This window comes from Amphiprion ocellaris, chromosome 11, assembly GCF_022539595.1.
Source record: "Amphiprion ocellaris isolate individual 3 ecotype Okinawa chromosome 11, ASM2253959v1, whole genome shotgun sequence".
Taxonomy (NCBI): Eukaryota; Metazoa; Chordata; class Actinopteri; family Pomacentridae; genus Amphiprion; species Amphiprion ocellaris.
In genome coordinates this window covers 182,501-202,353 of record NC_072776.1, presented here as the reverse complement: position 1 = coordinate 202,353, position 19,853 = coordinate 182,501, and the positions used below count along the sequence as shown (strand labels likewise).

At 40.3% G+C, this 19,853-nt stretch overlaps 1 protein-coding gene across 5 annotated transcripts in view; it reads left to right on the top strand.

Annotated features, from left to right (window-relative positions):
• Positions 1-19,853, top strand: part of dcaf6 (ddb1 and cul4 associated factor 6) — a 48,658-nt gene that overhangs the window by 8,657 nt on the left and 20,148 nt on the right. For all 5 annotated transcript variants that reach the window (XM_055014958.1, XM_023294643.3, XM_023294634.3 and 2 more), the window contains exons 3-9: positions 5,556-5,648; positions 7,692-7,877; positions 7,961-8,074; positions 14,146-14,281; positions 14,842-15,053; positions 17,351-17,444; positions 18,712-18,831. In XM_055014958.1, the coding sequence (XP_054870933.1) occupies positions 5,556-5,648; positions 7,692-7,877; positions 7,961-8,074; positions 14,146-14,281; positions 14,842-15,053; positions 17,351-17,444; positions 18,712-18,831 (955 nt within the window). The remainder of the gene's footprint in view (positions 1-5,555; positions 5,649-7,691; positions 7,878-7,960; positions 8,075-14,145; positions 14,282-14,841; positions 15,054-17,350; positions 17,445-18,711; positions 18,832-19,853) is intronic.

Sequence of the window (19,853 nt, the reverse complement as noted above, 5' to 3'; positions counted from 1 at the left end):
TAATAAATTTTTAAAAATTAATTATTTAGAGGTTTTGTAATTAATTAATCACATTTTTGTCAAAAAGCAATATTTGACGCAGTAAGTGAAGTTTTTCAGTTCAAATAAACTTGTGGTTGACAGATGAATCAATGAATAGACATATACGTGTTTATAGTTTAAAATTTATAAAGATTTAAAATGGGACATATAGAAAAAAATGCTTTTGATGATTTAAAGCCTGGATTTAGTTTGTTTTTTCCACTGTATGGCACATAACATCAGCATAAGTAGTTCAAGGATGTTCAAAAAGAATAAATCCACAGATTCATTGTGTTTTCATGGTTTCTGGGTCTGATAAATGGTGTCATTTTGATGGTTCTTTTTTTTAGGAACATACATTTTTTTTAATAAAAAAATAAGTATTTTTTTATGAACTAAAAGTTTCTAATTCAGTTATTAAAAGACAGACAAACCAACACCAATCGTCACGTAACTCCGCTGAGGGTCCGCCTTCTGACGGAGTAAAACCTGAAACAACTAATATTTGTAGCATTTCTATTTATCTGCATTTTCATCAGATTGCTGCAAACTCAATGTGACATTATAGCGATTATATTCAACCTTTTAAGACTTTTTTTAAACTCAAACACTTTCAGTGTGTTCTAAAGTGGTCTATTGTGGGATGGCTACACTGTTAGCCGTCAGCTAACATTAGCGCTGGTGCTAACAACATGTTTTACATCGAGGTAATCAGAAAACAACCAGGCTTTTATCCAAGAAAACTTTCCTCCAACGAGTTCAACGCTTCTTCCTTAAACTTTTTGACGTCACTCAGTGGATCTTTTTCACCTTTAGCTTCATTAGCGCCTCCTACTGGGCTGGAGTGTCCATCAGAGCTACCGGTGGGACAGAAATTAGGGAACTGAGGAACGTGCGATTAAATGCGTTATTTTTTCTGTGATTAATTAATCTAAATGAACGTGTTAAAGTCTATTCCTAGATGAATCCAGATCTTGGTTCACATGTGGCAGAGCGTTTAATCTGAACATCTGTGTGACGTCTATCAGCCATATACTGTATATTGTTATATACAGTCTATGGCATCAACATGATGAATACATTTGTTTTCTTCAGCATCCATCCAGTTTCTTTCTCATTTACTTGCTTCAGCGGCTCATTATGTCCTGTTTTCCTACAAACATTTGCAATTCTTTCAGAGTTTGTCTTAAAAACAAACTCTCGTCTGCTGAGCGCTGGAATCTTTTGGAGATGTACGTCTCTAAACATTTACATCAGACCAAGAGCATCAGGCATGAACACCAGGAATGCAGCCAGAAGTAATCAGATTACACAGTTTTAAACAGTTTTCCTTTTGATCGGTTCATCTTATCCACTGTCACTGATTCAGATCATGTCTGTATATTCTGATCAAAGTCTTTCTACTCAAAATTTAAGTCTTTTAAACTGATTATAATCTCAGCTGAGGTCTCTTCTTTCATCCATAATCAGATGACAAAACAAACAGCAAACTGACACAATGAGGTCACATCACTAAAAAATATCTTCCACAGTTATTAGTCTATAACCTGAAGGAAATAAACAACAGGTTCATCAATATAAGACGGAGGTATGTTAGTCTGCATCAGATTTATGAGTTCTGTTATCTACAGAAGCTTTAAGCTGGAAGTCATTTATCTTAACGTCTACAGAGCATCAGCCGTCATGTTCAGATTTATGACTGATTCTCACTTAAATATCAAACACGTTCAAGTTCATCTAAATCCTCACAGCCTCTGCTCAAAATCTGAAACACTATTTATACCCCTTTGGCTCACATTTAGGAAATTAATAGCATATTTTGAGGTAAAATATGGGTATTAAATGTATATATTGACATTATTCTGTCCACATTTTAGAGAAGGCGATGCTGATAATAGGATTTGCTAATTACTTGAGTCAAAGACAGTTAATCAGCAGCTGTTTTTGTAATTTTTCAAACAAAAAAATATTGCGATGATTCCCAGGTCTCAAATGTTCGATTTTCTTCACAGTGATTCACAAAGAGGTCATGCAAATCATTATTGGATTATTAGTTCAGGATCTTTGATTTTTGACTGTTGTCCAGCTACAACAAGGATTTGATAATTCTTTATGGTAAATCAATTGAGTTATTTTCAAAGAATAGAAGCAAATTGTTCTGATTCCAGCCTCTTAAATTTGAATATATTCTGGTTTCCTTCCTTCTCTATCACACTAAGCTGAATATCAAGACATTTGAAGGCATCATTTTAAAAACTGATGGACATTTTTCACCATTTTCCAACATTTTATAGATCAAGCTTAACTTATCAGTCAATGGAGAAAATGATCACCAGATTACAGTGAAAATTAAGATTACTTGCAGCTAGGGCTGGGCGATATGGCCTTAAAAAAAATCTCCGATTTTTTCACAAAAAATCCCGATTCACAATTTATCCAATTTTTTTTTTTTTTTTTTTTAACCCCCTACCTAATCTCTGCATGCTGGAGTCCAGTCTACTTTATGCAAATGAGCTGCAGCCCTCTCCAGGTAAACACACCAGATCGCAGCTGGAAATGCACTGCATGTGGCATGCTGGTCCAGTTGTGTGCGTTTTTACCTGGAGAGGACTGCAGCTCATTTGCATAAAGTAGACTGACTTCTACTTTATGCAAATTAGATGCAGCGTGCGGAGATTCCACGCATCGTGAAACTGTCCTCAAACTTCTTAACTAGACGTCGGTGACTTAAAACGAGGACAGATTCAGCTGCTGCACAGATTATTTCTCGCTTCAGATGCTTTCAGAAATGCTTTTACTGACGTGTTTTTGAAATAAAAGGGAAAGTTTGCGGCCGAGCCGCTGTGTTTATCTGACTTGTCTGCAGGACTGTCCAGCTGAAAGCTCGGTCATGTGACCACGTAGCGGCCTGCTGTTGGTCAGTGCTGTCATGTGACCATGTTGTGGTCAGCTAGTGACCGCCCGCCGTCCGTGTGATTTTCAGATGCGGTGCGTTGCCATGTGGGAAAATAGCATCTAGTGGACACGCACCTTTAGATCTGCACCGCTCGCCGCCATGTTGTTTGTGTATCAAGCGCGGGGGGGAGGGGGGCGCTCACTCTGAACTACGGGAGCCCAGCGGGAAGGCGTTGGTGGCGGATGTTGATGAGAAAATCGATTTCACTAAAACAAATCGACATTAAGTACAAACTCGAATTAATCGATAAAATCGATTTATAGCCCAGCCCTACTTGCAGCCCTATTTTGTTGACAAAATGATTAACCGAGGAAGTGGTTGGCAGGGTAACTGATTATGAAACAATCATTAGTTCCAGTCCTGATTTAACATCCTATAGAAAGTCATTTTAGAATTTCTGGTTTCTGGTTGTTGTTTCTTGTCGTCATTTCAGAAATGTTTGAGTTCATCAGGTTTATTAAAAATGCAATAAATAGGATGTTAAAAAAGGTAAATGTACACCTTTAAAAAGTGATGTGTGGTTTAAAATCTAATGCTGTTTTACAACGTTCATTTGATGAAATATGAAACCAGTCACATGGTTTACAGTGGAGGATTTTGGGTAATGCAGTACGGCTGCAGAGAAAAACACCAACATTACCAGAGAGGAAAAGACATAAAAACAAACTATTGTGCACGGTCTGAGAGGCGACACAGTCACTGTGACTTACAGGTTATATTTAGTTTCATATTTGTTGTCATTATTTGCTGATGTTTGGACGGTATAATGCAGCGTTAGCTAACTAGCACGTGGGACCTGTCTAACGACAAAAACTGGCTGGAGAGAGTTTTTGGAATTCGTCTAATTAGAGACATTTTTGTGAAACTTTGTGTGTTTCTGAAATGTTTGTATGTAGTTTATTTTCATAGTTTTCATGGTGTCGGCTGACCAAAGAGCAAATAAACATTAAAAGACATCTGTTTGATGCATGGCCTTCATTAAATCAGACTGGAGGAGTTACAGGTTTTCACGTCGTAGACTCATCTGAGCTCATCTGTTTCTTAGAATCATACAAGAAGCACCGACGATGAACAAACCAACAGACTGAAACACATTTTTCTGCTGTTGCTGTAAACAAACTGCAGCTTCTCTCAGATCAGCTGTGAGTTTCTGAGCGCTGATGGGAAGAAAAGCTGCAAAAATGAGCAGAAGCAGCAGTATTCAGTAAGTGATCAAAGACAGAGATTAGCAGCTTCTGGAGACTTCTGCTCCGCCACACATGATGGTGAAACTGATGAGCAGTTTCTCAGAATGTCTCAGAATCTTTAATCTGAGTTCAGTTTGTGGGTAAATGGAAAGTCACAGTAAACACTCTGGAGTGAACTCGCCCAGTGGAATCTCTGCGATTGTAGCAGATTGAGTCTGTGATGATGAAACCGTTGATGAAATCTCGATCCACACGGTGAATGAAATATCGATCCACACGGTGAATGAAATATCGATCCACACGGTGAATGAAATATCGATCCACACGGTGACATCAGTGAAAGGATCCTCTGTTCTGGTGTTTGATGCAGTTATCTGTGTGAGCAGTGAGCTGGATGGGAATAAAACTAAAGTGGAATATGAAAAATTGTGATGGTTCCAGGTCCTAAATGTTCGGTTTTCTTTATGTAATGATGCACAAAGAGATGGTTTAAACTATATAAAGTTTAGTACCTTTGATTTGGGGCTGTTTTCCAGCCACAGAAAGGGATTTGACGATGTTTCGTAGTGGAGTTGAAATGATGAAACAATCAGCTGTTTAATTATTTGCTAAATATTTTTGATAATTGTTTGATAAGATAGGAAAAAATGCAAAGTTTTCTGATTCTAGCTTCATAAATCTGAGTATTTTCTGATTCTTTGATTCTCAATGGCTGTAAACTCGTTAGTGGACAATAAAATCTGACTTAAATAAAAAATGATAATAAATAATAATCATAATAAAATCTGACTTTTCTCCCAGTAAAGCAGCTGAAAACATTATCCTGCACTAAAAAGGATTCAGTTTGGAAATTCATGCTTCTAAATGTGCTCAATATCCAAGATTTTAGACCAATTTTCTTCTGTAATATTTAAACTGCAGTTGCTGATTTTCATCATCAATTAATCATTTTTTATCAGACAATCATCATCTATGAAAGGTGTGTGTTCTGATTTCCTTATTTCATACCTGCACAAATTAGAGGAAATAAAGCAACTATGTGGAGGGAAATGTTGTGTTTTCTTATTTCCTCCTTTGATAATCCCAAACATTCATCTTCTGGGAAACTTCCAGGTTGAGAATCACTTGTTTTGTCTCTGATAAATTGTTAAGATGCCTGTCGTTTGTTCCCAGAGCACAAGCTGACATCTTTCGCTGCTTGTTTTGTTTAAGTCTCAGATGATATAAGATGATGAAATTCAGTGGCAGTCAGTTGTTGCTTTGCATTTTTGCTTAAATAATTGACTTGCTTGTTAAATTCCTGCCGGTCAGCTGATTGATTGTTCAGTTGTTTACTTTATTCCTCATGGAAACCACAAAGTAAACGATGTGTTGGTTTTTGGTTTTCTCAGGTCAACACTATATCCTGGAATGACACGGGTGAATACATCCTGTCGGGGTCAGACGATACGTTTCTGGTCATCACCAACCCGTACAACAAAAAGGTATGTATGTGCAGTTACACGTCACATATACCTGCAATCATTTCAGCAGACGGTAACCTGACCTCTGACTACTGACAGTTTACATTAAACTCTGTGGATGCGGTGCATTTTCAGCTGTTGTCTCTAAGGCATTGAATTAGCTGTTAAAACAGAACTTAAAAAGCAAAGCAGTGGCAAAGTAAAGCGTGTACACAGCAGACATTTGATACGAGACACTACTTAGCAGACAATTAGCGCTGGCAGGTAAAACATGACAACATCAAAGCCAATTACTTTACAGATGACAGAAATTAAACCAGAAGGGACGCAAATAAAACCATGGCTGCTTTTCTACCAGGTTTAAGATGGCATACAGAGAAATGATCATAATCAGTGCGTCACATGTTTAAAGGAAAGAATTGTGAGACTGTCTGTCCAAAGGATTTGGATCTATTGAATCTTTCCACAATGTCTTCTAAAGTATGAACGTGCGAGAACACTGGAATTAATAAGATTTTCCCAGCAGGAAGCATTTAGAGGATAGAACACAGAGAGGATATAGGAGCAGCAGAAGCTTGGTTTATTATCCAGAAAGCTCGCTCATAAAGAAATGATGCTGGCTTTATTATTCTAAAAGTGGCGAGAGACCAAGCTGCAGTGAAAGCATTCCATAGAAATCATCATAATAATTTTGTAGTGGATGGAGAGAAGAAGCAGCGAACCAGGCAGCAGAAACACGCCTGAAGATGCTCAGTCATCTGGGAGACTCTGCAGAGTCTTTCGGTTGAATTCTTGTTGAGGTCAGCCAGTGTTTCCACATTATGAGGTCTGAAATCAATCCTGATTCCACCGAAACTCATTAGACTGAGAAGCAGCGCTGCGGTCGCTGAAAGCTGCTGATTAATCACATCATGTCCCGGTGAGTTGGAGGATCTTTTGAGGATGTTTTCAAGCCAAACACACCAGCAGCTGTGTGTGTTTGTTAGTAACCTGGACTGCTGCATGACACCAAAATACACTAAATGGAGGATTAAATATGTTTAAACCATTTAAATTCACAGAATTGTATGTTTAGGTGTAATGTGATCAAAGATAAGCATTCACATTTTAGGAAATTTGCTCTTTTGCTTTCATAAATCTGCTAATAAAAGGCTACAATTAGCAGCTAGTTAGCTTACCTTAAACAAGGCTGGAAATAAAGTAAACCTGCAGACCTCTCCATGCTGAAAGATGACAAATCCCTCTACCGACACATCTACAAATCACAGACTAACGTCTCACATCATGTTTATTTAAACTGGAATAGTGTCAGTTTATAACTGAGGATGGGATATATCTGCATACATTTTTATTAAAAATAAAAAAAACTAATGTTGTTATGTTTATTAAGATCATGTCTTTACAGATTCCTTCATTATTTATTATGGAAACAATCACTTATTAATTAAAAATGACTAGATATCACTAAAATGTCAACTAAATAACCGCCTGAATTTAATACCAACCACCTTCTAATGAGCTAAACAATAATAAAATGAGCTGATTCAGAAATAGTTTGGATTGTGTTCTTTTATTAAGCTGACATAGTCATGACAGATATTTCTTTTTTTTGGAAATAAATCACATTTTATATGGAAAACAACAAATTAAATCGCTTTCCACTAAGTTCCCCATTCCAAAAACACCTCTCCAGGAAGTGTGTTAATTCCAGATCACATGACCTGCTCCACATGATGTCATTTCCTCCTGAAGAAAAGACTGGCCAGACTCCAAGGCTTACTGACTTATTTAATAGAAGGTAGTCAACAGGTTTACTGCAATATCTGTCGAAATCAGTTGTATATCTAATATTTAGAAGAATCTTTCTCTAAAATGCCATGTGGTGTTTGGTTCTAGGCGCTCATGTTGATTTTAGGCCTGAAAACAGCAAAAATGTCGACTATGATACAAAAAGTCCTGCAGTTATACATTGACCCAATGTTTCTAAACAAGTTTTTCTTGAGTTTCCTGTTCTTCTTCTTCTTCTTTCCGGCAGCCGTCATGAATTTTTCTTCTCTTATTCAGGTCAAGAAGTCCATCCGTTCAGGTCACCGGGCAAATATCTTCAGTGCAAAGTTCATGCCGCACACCAACGATCAGGAAATCGTGTCGTGCTCCGGAGACGGCATCATCTACTACACCCACACAGAGAAGAGTCCCGACTACAACAGACAGTGTCAGTTCACCTGCCATTATGGAACGGCTTACGAGGTGCAGACCGACGTCTTCTAGCTGCAGAAACATCCCGTCTTTCTCTGGATCCTCTGTCTTCTCACCTTGGTTTTGTCTTTCAGATTATGACGGTACCAAACGACCCCTACACCTTCCTGTCCTGCGGGGAGGACGGCACGGTGCGATGGTTCGACCTCCGCATGAAAACTAGCTGCACTAAAGAAGACTGCAAAGATGTACGGTGACAGCTGTGATGTTTTTCTGCTCTCAGTGGGTGATTTATCATCGTCTGATGATAGAGGGGATCATTAATGTAGCTGTTACCAGGAGTAAAAAAAATGGCAAATTATTGGTGTTAACCTGAAGTTCTAGGGAAAAATTGCCTAATTTTCGATTAGAGGAAAGCAAACTTAGTGTATCATTATGTTCTCGCTGTTTCCTGACGTATTTTTGTTATTATAGCTTACTGGAATCATTTTTACATCGGTTTTGATGATGTACTGATGAGTCCTCTTTCCTTTATGAGCTCTGCTCCCTTCACAAACATCTCTCTGCCTCCGGAGTAATTCAGAAAACAGTTTTGTTAGATTCAGGCCAGAGTGGCTGCAGTGATGGATGTGTGTTTGGGAGGGAGAGGCTGTGCCCTCCTAGATTGTGTTGCAGCTTCTCAGATGTCCCTCTCAGATCAGAACCTGTGACCTTAAAACTGTCAGAAGCACTTCAGCAGACGTGTCGCCGCCCGTCGTAATCCTGCAACCTGTTGGCGTTACCAGTGGACTCCTATCCTAACCCTATCCTGTCATCTGTCTGAACTGCTCAGATGTAGATCTGCAGATGCAGCACGACTGTCCTTGTTTCCCACTCAGGTGCCAGTTTAATAGGTACACCCAGTTTAAACTGATGCAATCTAGTAATAATAATACTGCAAACATCAGACTGTGATGTTCAGTTTAAACTGATGCAGTGTTATTAGGGTTACTTTCAACTTCTGTTCCACTACAGACTTCTGCAGTGGTTCCCAAAGGGTTAATTGGGTGATTTCTAGATATCAGAAAACAATTAAAAATGATCTGAAATATTGTTTAGTGGACATAGTGCATGTTTACTATTACTAACCAGCAGTTTATAAAGGGAAATTCTTTAGATTTGTTCTGCTCCAGGCCTATATTTCACTACACATCTGTTACTATACAATAATACTGCAGTTTCTGGCTGTTGTGTTCTTTTGTGTTTGGATCAGTGTACAGGAGGTCCTCCACTTACATCACAGTCCCGTTCCTACAGATAGATGAAAGTAGATTTTCGCCGTAAGTTGGAACTCCGGTTAAAATGTAAGCAAAGCCGTTCTGTGCATCACGATATCCATCAGTTCTTCATAAAGACCTGAATACCAACACCTTTCATGCATGAATGAATCATTTTACTAGAAGATAACAGAATATTGTAACGGACTGATATTGTTGTTGATGTTGAGGTTTCAGTGTTTATTGTTCAGTTCCAGATTTACCTAATTCAATTCAATTCAATTCAATTTTATTTATATAGTGCCAATTACAGTCAAATTGTCTCAAGACGCTTTACAGAACCCATATGCCTGAACCCCCAGAGCAGCCCTAAGGAGAAAGTGGCAGGAAAACACCCTTTTAACAGGGAAAAAAACCTCGAGCAGAACCCGGCCCTTTATGTGGGGGGACCCATCTGCTGCTGGCCGGACGGGTTTAGAGGGATAGAGATAGAGGGATAGAGATAGAGGGATAGAGGTAGAGAGATAGAGGTAGAGAGGTGGGGGGGAAACAAGGACCATAAAACACACAGTTTAATACATGCATGATAAGACAGATGATACATGCAAAGTACAACTAACATGGAAACTGATTATAGTTTACTGCTATGGTGTATGGCTCTGGCATTAAATATGCTACATATATAGCTGGTGGTAAATTCAAAAATATGTAGATGAGCATATCAAGTATAGTGAGGGTGATGCAGAGTAGATTGATGGAAATGGGCAGCTGGAAGCAGTGGGCTGGAGGAAGGTCAGCAGCAGCAGCATCCCACAGATGGAGATTTGGCCAGTTGGTGGGAGAACCACCACAGATCTGAAGCATCCAGCTCTGGGATCAGGGACACTCGGAGAAAGGACACAGGGAGAAACAGAGTGAGTGTAATGCAATAATGGTATATATATATTAAATATAATGGTAGATAGAGAAGGGCTCAGTGCATCCAGAGAGGTCCTCCAGCAGCCTAGGCCTGTAGCAGCAGAACTAGGGGCAGAACTAAGGGACGTCCAAGAGGAAGACTCCAGCTGACCCCCCCAGGGTCCTCCAGTCAGTCCTAACTATAAGATTTGTCAAAAAGGAAGGTTTTAAGCCTGGTCTTAAAATTAGAGAGGGTGTCCACCTCCAGAACCCAAACTGGGAGCTGGTTCCACAGGAGAGGAGCTGATAACTGAAGGCTCTGCCTCCCATTCTACTTTTAGAGAGAAGTTACAGGTCATTTCTCCAAGTAAGCCTGCAGTCTGAGAGCGAAGAGTTCTGCTAGGATAATATGGTACTATCAGGTCTTTAAGATATGATGGAGATTGGTTGTTAAGAGCTTTATATGTCAGAAGAAGGATTTTGAATTCTATTCTAGATTTAACAGGAAGCCAATGAAGAGAAACCAATATAGGAGAAATATGATCTCTTTTGCTAACTCCCGTCAGTACTCTGGCTGCAGCATTTTGGATCAGCTGTAGATGTTTTAGAGAGCTATTGGGACAACCTGATAATAAGGAATTACAGTAGTCAAGCCTAGAAGTAACAAATGCATGGACTAGTTTTTCTGCATCACTCTGAGACAGGATGTTCCTGATTTGTACAATATTTCCATCCATCCATTATCTATACACCGCTTAATCCTCACTAGGGTCATGGGGGGGGCTGGAGTCTATCCCAGCTGACTCGGGCGAAGGCAGGGGACACCCTAGACAGGTCACCAGTCTGTCGCAGGGCCACATACAAAGACAAACAAGCACTCTCACATTCACACCTACGGGCAATTTAGAATAATCAATTAACCTCAGCATATTTTTGGACTGTGGGAGGAAGCCGGAGTACCCGGAGAAAACCCACGCATGCACAGGGAGAACATGCAAACTCCATGCAGAAAGATCCCGGGAAAGCCGGGACGCGAACCAGGGATCTTCTCGCTGCAAGGCGAAAGTGCTAACCACTATGCCACTGTGCAGCCTGTACAATATTTCTCAGGTGGAAAAAGGAAGTCCTACAGATTTGTTTTATGTGTGAGTTAAAGGACATGTCCTGGTCAAAGTTAACATCGAGGTTCCTCACAGTAGTACTGGAGGCCAATGTAATGCCATCCGGAGGAACTATATGCTTTGAAAGCAATTTTCTAAGATGTTTGGGGCCAAATACAATGACTTCAGTCTTGTCTGAATTTAGGAGTAGGAAATTATAGGTCATCCAGGTCTTTATGTCCTGAGGACAATCTTGCAGTCTGGCTAGCTGATTAGTTTCATCTGGCTTCAAAGATAAATACAAGTGAGTGTCCTCAGCGTAACAATGGAAATTAATACAGTGCTTCCTAATAATATTGCCTTAGGGAAGCATGTATAATGTGAACAGTATTGGTCCTAAGACAGAGCCCTGAGGAACTCCATGAGTGAACGTGCCATGTTTAATTAGCTCACCTCTGATTGGCTGAGAGTCAGCAGTAGAGAGAGCTGGGAACGGCGGCTAATTATGTTAAGTTAAGTTATGGGGTTTTTCTAGTTATTCTGTCGTTGGCTACGGTCCACAGTAGCCTGTGTGAAGGTTCAATAAACCAGCAGAGAACCAGATAAAGTCTCACTCATTCATCACAGAGAGTCACTACAATATGTTGACCTGTTTTTACAACGTGACCCATGGTGGTCGGTGTTTCTTCCTGGTCCCAGCGTTTTATTCTGTCTAATTTCACTTCCATGGAGACGGCTTTCCTTTTCTTCCAAGCATCAGAAGAGTCTGACTTGCACTGGGAGCCATAATGAAGGACAAAAAGTTAGTGAATGTAGCACAATCCAAGGTGGAGTACAACCAGAAAATGGAAACAAAGCTGTCTGATAGCACCATGATGACGTATTCATCCGTTCCGCTCGTCAACTAGTTCCACGTAACCAGTTCTGACGTAACGATGAAACGCTGTAGGTTGAGGATGCCATAAACCGAGGACCTCCTGTAATTTGTGTAGGGGTGTGCATGTGCGTGCATGCGTGTGTATATGTGTGTGTGTATGTACGTGTGTGTGTGTGTGTGTGAATGTGCGCGTGTGTGTGTACGTGTGTGTGTATGTGTGTGTGCATGTGTGTGTATGTGTGTGTGCATGTGTGTGTATGTGTGTGTGTATGTGTGCGTGTACGTGTTAGTGTGTGTGCGTGTGTGTGTGTGTGTGTGTACGTGTATGTGTGTGTGTATGTGCGTGTGTATGTGTGTGTGCCTGCATGTGTGTGTATGTGTATGTCTGTATGTGCGTGTGTGTACAGGTGTGTGTGTGTATGTACGTGTGTGTGTGTGTGTGTGTGTGTGAATGTGCGTGTGTGTGTACGTGTGTGTGTGTGTATGTGTGTGTGCATGTGTGTGTATGTGTGCGTGTACGTGTTAGTGTATGTACGTGTGTACGTGTGTGTGTGTGTGTGTGTGTGTGTGAGTGTGTGTGTGTGTGTGTGTATGTGCGTGTGTGTGTATGTGTGTGTGTAAACATTCATATGCTTGAAACTCCTCCAGGGGTAACGGGGGTCCTGAGTCTCTGCCTGTTATTTGGGGGCTGAGGGCTGAAAAGTTTCCCAACTCCTGGAGTCTAAATGTAATCTGTAACACTTTATTTCTGCTCGTATCGCTGAATGAATGGGATGTTCACACGTACTACCTGAGATAGACTGAATCTGTGACTCACTGATGGGGATGTATTGTCCAGCTAAAAACACGAAGACGCGGTTTTTCCCTGACCTTTTATTTTCACATTTTTCACAGCAAGACGTTAGAGTGCAGACCCACTCAGCAGGTCCATAGATTTCACTTTACTAAACTTCTTAAAATAGAAATGGCACCAGATAAGGCAGTTTTTATCACCTGTGTTTTCAGACAGCCTGAAATAGCTGGAAAACGTAGAAAAAAAACATAAATGTGGAACGCTGCACAGAACAGGGAAGATTTCAGACATTTAGATATTTTATTGAATAGAATCCATTGTTCTGAAATATTGTAGACATCATACAAATGATCTGGTCTCCACCTGGTAATTTGTTAGTTTGCTAAACCGGCTTTGTAGCTTCTGTTCCAACAATAGTCACAGGTTCGTCTGCAATCAGTAGCTAATTAGAATTAATTAGCTGATTAGGTCATACAAGGAGCAGACACACACACTTTTATATTTCACAGTAAATAAAGCAGTCCTAAAGTAGCCAAATAATGTAATTTATGATTTTAACACTATGATTGTTTTCTGATTACTGCTTATTTAATACAGTTATGGGTATTTTTATTCTATGCTGGTAACTCCATTATTTTCCAGCACTGATTAGTTTGTGATGCTGTTGGACTCTATTGCAGCAGATAAAAATTATTTCTTCTGTCAGTGGGATTAAAGTGGTCATAATGGGACAAAATGTAGGAAACACCTTTCACCACAAACTGGGCCTTTAAAAATGACTGTTCATATGATGCACGTGTCACCAAAACAATTTTATTATAAATTCAACATAAACTGCAAACTCCAAGCACTGCTATGTGATATGTTTTATTTTATTTTGTTATTCTTGATAAAAACCTGTTTAGAATTTACACACACCTGATGAATTGTCCTAGAAAGTTTATCTTCTTTTTAAAAACACAAAAACAAAGCGTTTGTAGCTTCCTTTTTTTCCACTAAAGAATGTGAAGATGTTTTGAGCAGATGTTAGTGATCCCACCTCAGCACCACTGGATTCCAGATGTTTTCTGTCTGACACATCTGTTAGCACAAGATAATAAAAAGAAAACTCCTTTGTTGAAACTGATGTTTTTGAAGTAGAATATTCCTAAACTTGTATTTTGTCCTTTAGCTTGAAGCCGTGAATGACTTTAGGTTCCTGAATTTATTAGACATCTCGTTTTATGTATATTTGGATAATTAATTGGATGTTTTCCAGTTCAAAAGTAAGTTGTGCATTTTGTAGTGAGTCATGGGAAAATGGCATTTTGTCCTGTGTTGTTTCTAAGTGCCTGTTCTAAAAACTGCTGCTGCTGAGCATAAATAACTTCAGCTCATCGTGTTGCTTTGATTTCAGGACATCCTGATTAACTGTCGAAGAGCAGCGACCTCCATATCGATCTCTCCGCTGGTGCCGTATTATCTGGCCGTCGGCTGCTCCGACAGCTCGGTGCGAATCTACGACAGACGCATGCTGGGCACCAGAGCCACCGGTAAACTCTGCCGTCTTCACACGCTAACATACAGTCAGTTCAGTCTGATCAGAAAAAACAGGACTACACGAGCAGCCAGTGATGGTGGCAAGCTTCTGTGTCCAATTACAACAAAAATGTGCCTCATCTTGATCTGGTGGAGCTTCTTGAGTGTTATTAGCAGCTGTTTATAAGTGAAGATTGCAGATGGAGGTAGTGAAGCAGACCTGAGGGGTTTCCTTCTTTGGGTTTTTGTTCCCATCCTGCTGTGGTTTTCCTGCTCTCCAGTGGGAGCTGTCTAGTGTTAGACGCCTTCATGAATACTTTACCTTCATCCTGCCACTCTTAAATCCTTGTGATAGCTGCTGCACATTATGAACTATATTTATGGGGCATCCTTCTTACACAAAATGCACCTCAAAGTGAAAAGAAAAGGGCAACAGTGAAGTTTAGGCATGTTTATTTACATGGGGGTTTTGTAGAAGATTGCCTTTCAAGTACTTTCCATGAAACATACTTTACATCAGGTGTCAGGGATTGTGAGGGGGGATCCCATTCATCACGTTCTTCCTCATTCTCAGGTAATTACATGGGCAGGGGAACGACGGGAATGTGTGTTCGCTTCGTTCCTGCTCACCTGTCCAACAAGTCATGCAGAGTGACGTCTCTGTGCTACAGCGAGGACGGTCAGGAGGTGTTGGTCAGCTACTCCTCCGATTACATCTACCTGTTTGATCCCAAAGATGACCAGGCCCGAGAGCTCAAGGGCCCGTCGGAGGAGAGGAGGGAGGAGGTGAGATGTGCTGTTTTTAGCTCTTTACTAATGTTGTTGTTTGCGTTTCTGTCCAGTCTGTCTCCAATGCACACTGAAAGAACTTTTCAATGATGAACCCTTCTGGTCCTGAGCGAACTCTTCCTTCTGCTGAACTAACAAAAAGCCTCTAAGGGTTTTAAATTGAGCTGCGTTCCATTAGATAAACTGTCTTTCTTCTTTTGAGGTAGCACCAGTTGGGTTTAAGGACTAATTTTAATTTTTTGTTGGTGTGGATTTAAGTAGAAACGAGCTCACCAGACGTCTTTAATCTGACCGGCTGCTTCTGATCTCTGCTTAAGGCTTCATTAGCTGCTACCAGCATCAGACACACAAACCTGGGACTGAACTGTTGCATTGTGGGTAATGTAGGCACATGGAACAAAAAAACTATACTTTTTTTTAAGTGTCAATAATGAGTTGGACAATATCACAGCTAAACTTGAGTTCTTGTTTTTGCAAAAATCCATCTTAAGCTTCAGTTAAAAGTGGCTTCAGCGAGTTCATCCAGGCAGGTTGTTGTTCTTAATGAGCTGCGCCTGCTGTTCAGTTTGTTTAACTCTGATCTGTGAAGCATCATATTAATTTTGGCTGAACTCAAATGAGTTACTGAGTTATAATTGTGCTTAATTAGTCCTTACGGAATGGTAGTACCACTTTAAATGTACATATAGGCATAAAAATATAGTTATAAAGACCCCTTCCCACTAAATGTATTCATTTTTTTCCCTTGGTTAACCTGTCCAGAAGCTGTTTTTTGCTGGGAGACATTTTTCCTTAAAGCTGCAACAAACCAATGATGATCTTAAAAAAAAAAAAAAAAAAAAAAAACAGATTCAGACTTCTGGTTTAATATACAAGCCGAAGGAACCTGTCAACCTGTGGAGGAGAATTTCCTGTTTCTTTATTCTTCTTCAGAATGGGTTTTCAGGTTTGAATGAGTAGTTTTACACTGTGTAGGCACTGTTATCGGTGAGCTGGTGTGCTCAAGCTGCAGGCAGTAGGACAATCTGAATCATTCTGAAGCATGAAGGGATCATTTTCATAGTAAAACCCTCTAGAGATGTTATTCTGATGGTCATAGCAGCTTTAATATTTAAAAAAATTTGACTCTATCATTCATTTTGCTTAGATTAATTTTGTAATAGTTTAATGTATGTGATGAAAGCTACACATGTTCTGAGGGTCAAAGGCACAAGACAACAGTTGAGAAGCTGGAGCCAGAGAGGTGTTTTAGCTCCATGCAGTTGATCAGTTAAGTGATTGCTTTAGTATAAATCTCTAATTAAAATGTGCAGCAGGAGTCAGACAGAGATGGTTAATGCTGCAGAATACGGCTGCTGTGTCCTGAAACATGACAGTTTTCATCCCCGTCCGACTGCTGCTACTTGTGTGTGTTTCATTTAAAGTAAACAGAAGCACATGTGGCCAACAGAAGCTTCCATGTAGGCACTTTTTTGGGGTGAAAGGACAGTTTGTGGTAAACAGAGCGGTCCTTGTTGTTGCTGTCTGCTAATCCCAGCGCCGCAGACATCAGTTCTAAATCTGGACCGGCTGATGCAGTGAGGGGAGCAAATGACCTGAAAATCCAAGACAGGACGGAGGAGAGGGGAAGAAACGCAGCGACGACAGAAAAAGCATCGCAGCATGCTGACTGATTTGTCTTGTTTTTAGTATATCTGTTGGTTTGAGCTGTTGTTCTGGAAATGGGACGGATAAATGATGGGGGAAGCGTGTTTATGGCTGGTCTTCACGTGTGTCTGAATGTGCTGGATCATGCTGCCAGTCCTTCAGCTGTGTCGAGATGCAACCACCACATGCATTCCTTTCCAAATACAGCGACCGACGCAGGCAGCGTTCCTCAGTCCACCAGAATAGTTCAGGCTGAGGTGGCGGTGAGGCAGCCAGAGAAAGGCTTGTTACCCCCCCTCTCCCATCTCTTTCCTCTACCTGTGATCTCCTTTGTTTGTGGCCTTTCTTTCCCTGATTTGTTCTACTATCTCCCTCAGCCTCTGCTTCTTTTCACCACCTGTCCAGACCTGATGACATTTCCTGACTGAAGCAGTTGATAGTCCCTCCACTAAGACCCCTTTTTCTATTTCTGGCTCTCAGCCTGCTGCCCTGCAGAGAGCCAGGGGCTGGAAAGTGAAGGCATCTAGGAGGGAGGGGGCTTTAAAGAGCACCCTGACAGAGACCAGCAGTGTTTTGCTTTGGCAGCGGAGCTATTTTTGACCATGCTTTGACTGACAAACTGCTAATCTTTCTGTGTGTTTCCACAGCTGAGGCAGCCTCCGGTGAAGCGTCTCCGTCTACGAGGTGATTGGTCTGACACCGGACCCCGAGCTCGGCCTGAGAGCGAGAGGGAGAGAGATGGTAAGATCACAGTATGATCTCATGTTACAGGCTGGACCTCTGAGAGAATATCTGAAGGCTCCCCTCAAATTACAGTTTATTAAATCAAGCATGCATCTTTGTTTTTTTCCCCCCATTTCAATTAGGGAAATTTCCACTGTGCAGTTTGTCAGCATCAGCACTTAAACCAGAACCAACAATGACTGTTTGCTGCACAAGAACTTCTGTCTGTAAAGCTCAGACTCTGCAAACCTGATTTAAAGGATTTAAGCTGATATGAGGAACTTGCTGGCAGATAGTTGCTCACACCCCAAACTGATGCTGTGCTGACATTCAGTTAGAGTTGAGGTGTTGTTCATTGGTTGTGTTGAAGTTGCAGTAAAAACTAAAAGAGGTACAGTTAGATAGCATTGGGAATGGGCAGTGATGCAGTTAATTTTCAGTTTTTCAAACAAGATGGAACAGGAGAGAGAAATTAAGTGAAAATTGTAAAAGAAAACACTTCTTGACAACATCATTTAAACACTAAAAAGATTAAAATCAGCTCAGTTTTGATTAGTAGAGTTTCAAGCCCGTCCCACAGCACAGCAGCAGGCGTTCAGCATCAGTTCGTAGCTTCACATCACCAGTTTCCATTGTATAGGACTTTCACCAGTCCTCTACTGGTACAAAGCAACATATTCATTAGTTTGGTGCTGAGCAGATGGTGTGTAGTAATTGTAATACTCAGCTTTTGCACTGAAAACAGCTTCTTCTGATGAGAGGACACAAAAACACAGTGAAGTTGTGAACCAACAAACCAAAATAAAAAGCTGAAAGGTGCTAAAACGACCCATTACTCTCTGTTCTAATGTGCTTTAATTAGTAGAAGGATGACAACTCATTTATTATAGGATTTAATAACCTGCTGCTCTTATTGTCAAATATACTGCAAAGTGCAACAAGAGAAAGAAACTTTTACTTGGTTCTTCTTTGGAGAAAAGCAGAGAACTGACCTGAGACCAGCAGATCATTTGAGTTTTGGACGCTGGTTTGAAGTGAGAAGCATCAGATTCTCATCCTAAAGTAGCTGCTGTTCACATGTTTCTCCCTCCACTTATTATGAGTTTAAATTTGCAAAATGTCATTGATTTAATCAATACTTTGCTATATGACTAACAGCAACTCTTTGAACTATATTATCCAACCTTAAATGAGCCTCCCTCTCATGTTTAAATGATCTGCTGTAGAAAAAAGACAGCTGTTCTGTTGATGGAGGATGTAAAGATGTTTTCCTTCCTGGTTTCAGGGGAACAGAGTCCAAATGTGTCTCTGATGCAGAGGATGTCTGACATGTTGTCTCGGTGGTTCGAGGAGGCCAGTGAAGCTCAGAGCAGCAGAGGAACTCGACCTCAGACACGACCCCGAGGTGAGAAACTCCCAGTCTGCTCATTAAACAGGCTATGAACAGGCTCCTTCGATTCACTCAGCTATTGTTGGTTTGTTTTGTTGCACAGAAAAGTCAAACAGCCGTCAGTCTTCTTGTGAAAGCAGTGATGGAATTTGGCCACAGTCTGATATAAACATTATTTTCTTTTACACTACTAATCAAAATCCCAAAAAGGTTGAATTGTAAAGATTTAAAGATAATCCTTCCAATTTAAAGTGGTATTTGTTGTATGAATCCTACTGCAGTGCATGGAAACACATTTAGAAGGGAACATGTCCTGCAACAAGAAATTAATTTTAGTCCTTGAATGATGGAAAATGAATAATTGAGTAAATATTTAAGTGATCTTTTCTACCTAAGGAGCCAAACATGGATGGATTTTAGACTGTCATCTATGAGGACTGGCTGCTTTTCTTTTTATGTGAACATAAAGTCCACATTAGACCTCAGATTGGTGGTCAGACATTTCTGCAGACATCACCCTGGGCTTGGTTCAGTCATGTAATGGTGACAATAAAGTGCATATTAATCAGCTGAAAAAAGGAGTTGTTAGTTAGATGTAATATACTATAAACTAAGTCTTAACTGCCTGTTTGAGGAGAAACTGTGCCTTTCTTCTGCCTCTCTGTTGTGTTTGTTATGGAGCTAGAATGGGGAGGATGTTGCTATTGCACCTTTAAACCAGCAGCAGAGGGAGTCGCTAAGCTGAACTGATGTTTGTGTAAAAAGGAGAGCCAGGGTTGCAGAATATATAGACATAATAATAATAGATATAGATAATATAATAGACATGGATGCTGTTGAGCTACAGGCCTCTGATTTCAGAAAGACAGCACGCTACAGGGAAGGACATCTGAACTATACAGCTCACTACAACAACAAAAGACTTTTTAAATGTTGAAGACAGCCCGTTTTAAACGTAGATGTGGATATCAGCCAATGGGGCGTTCACACATATAATGTAGTTTCACACTGAGATCATATAGGAATGTTAGCGAGGC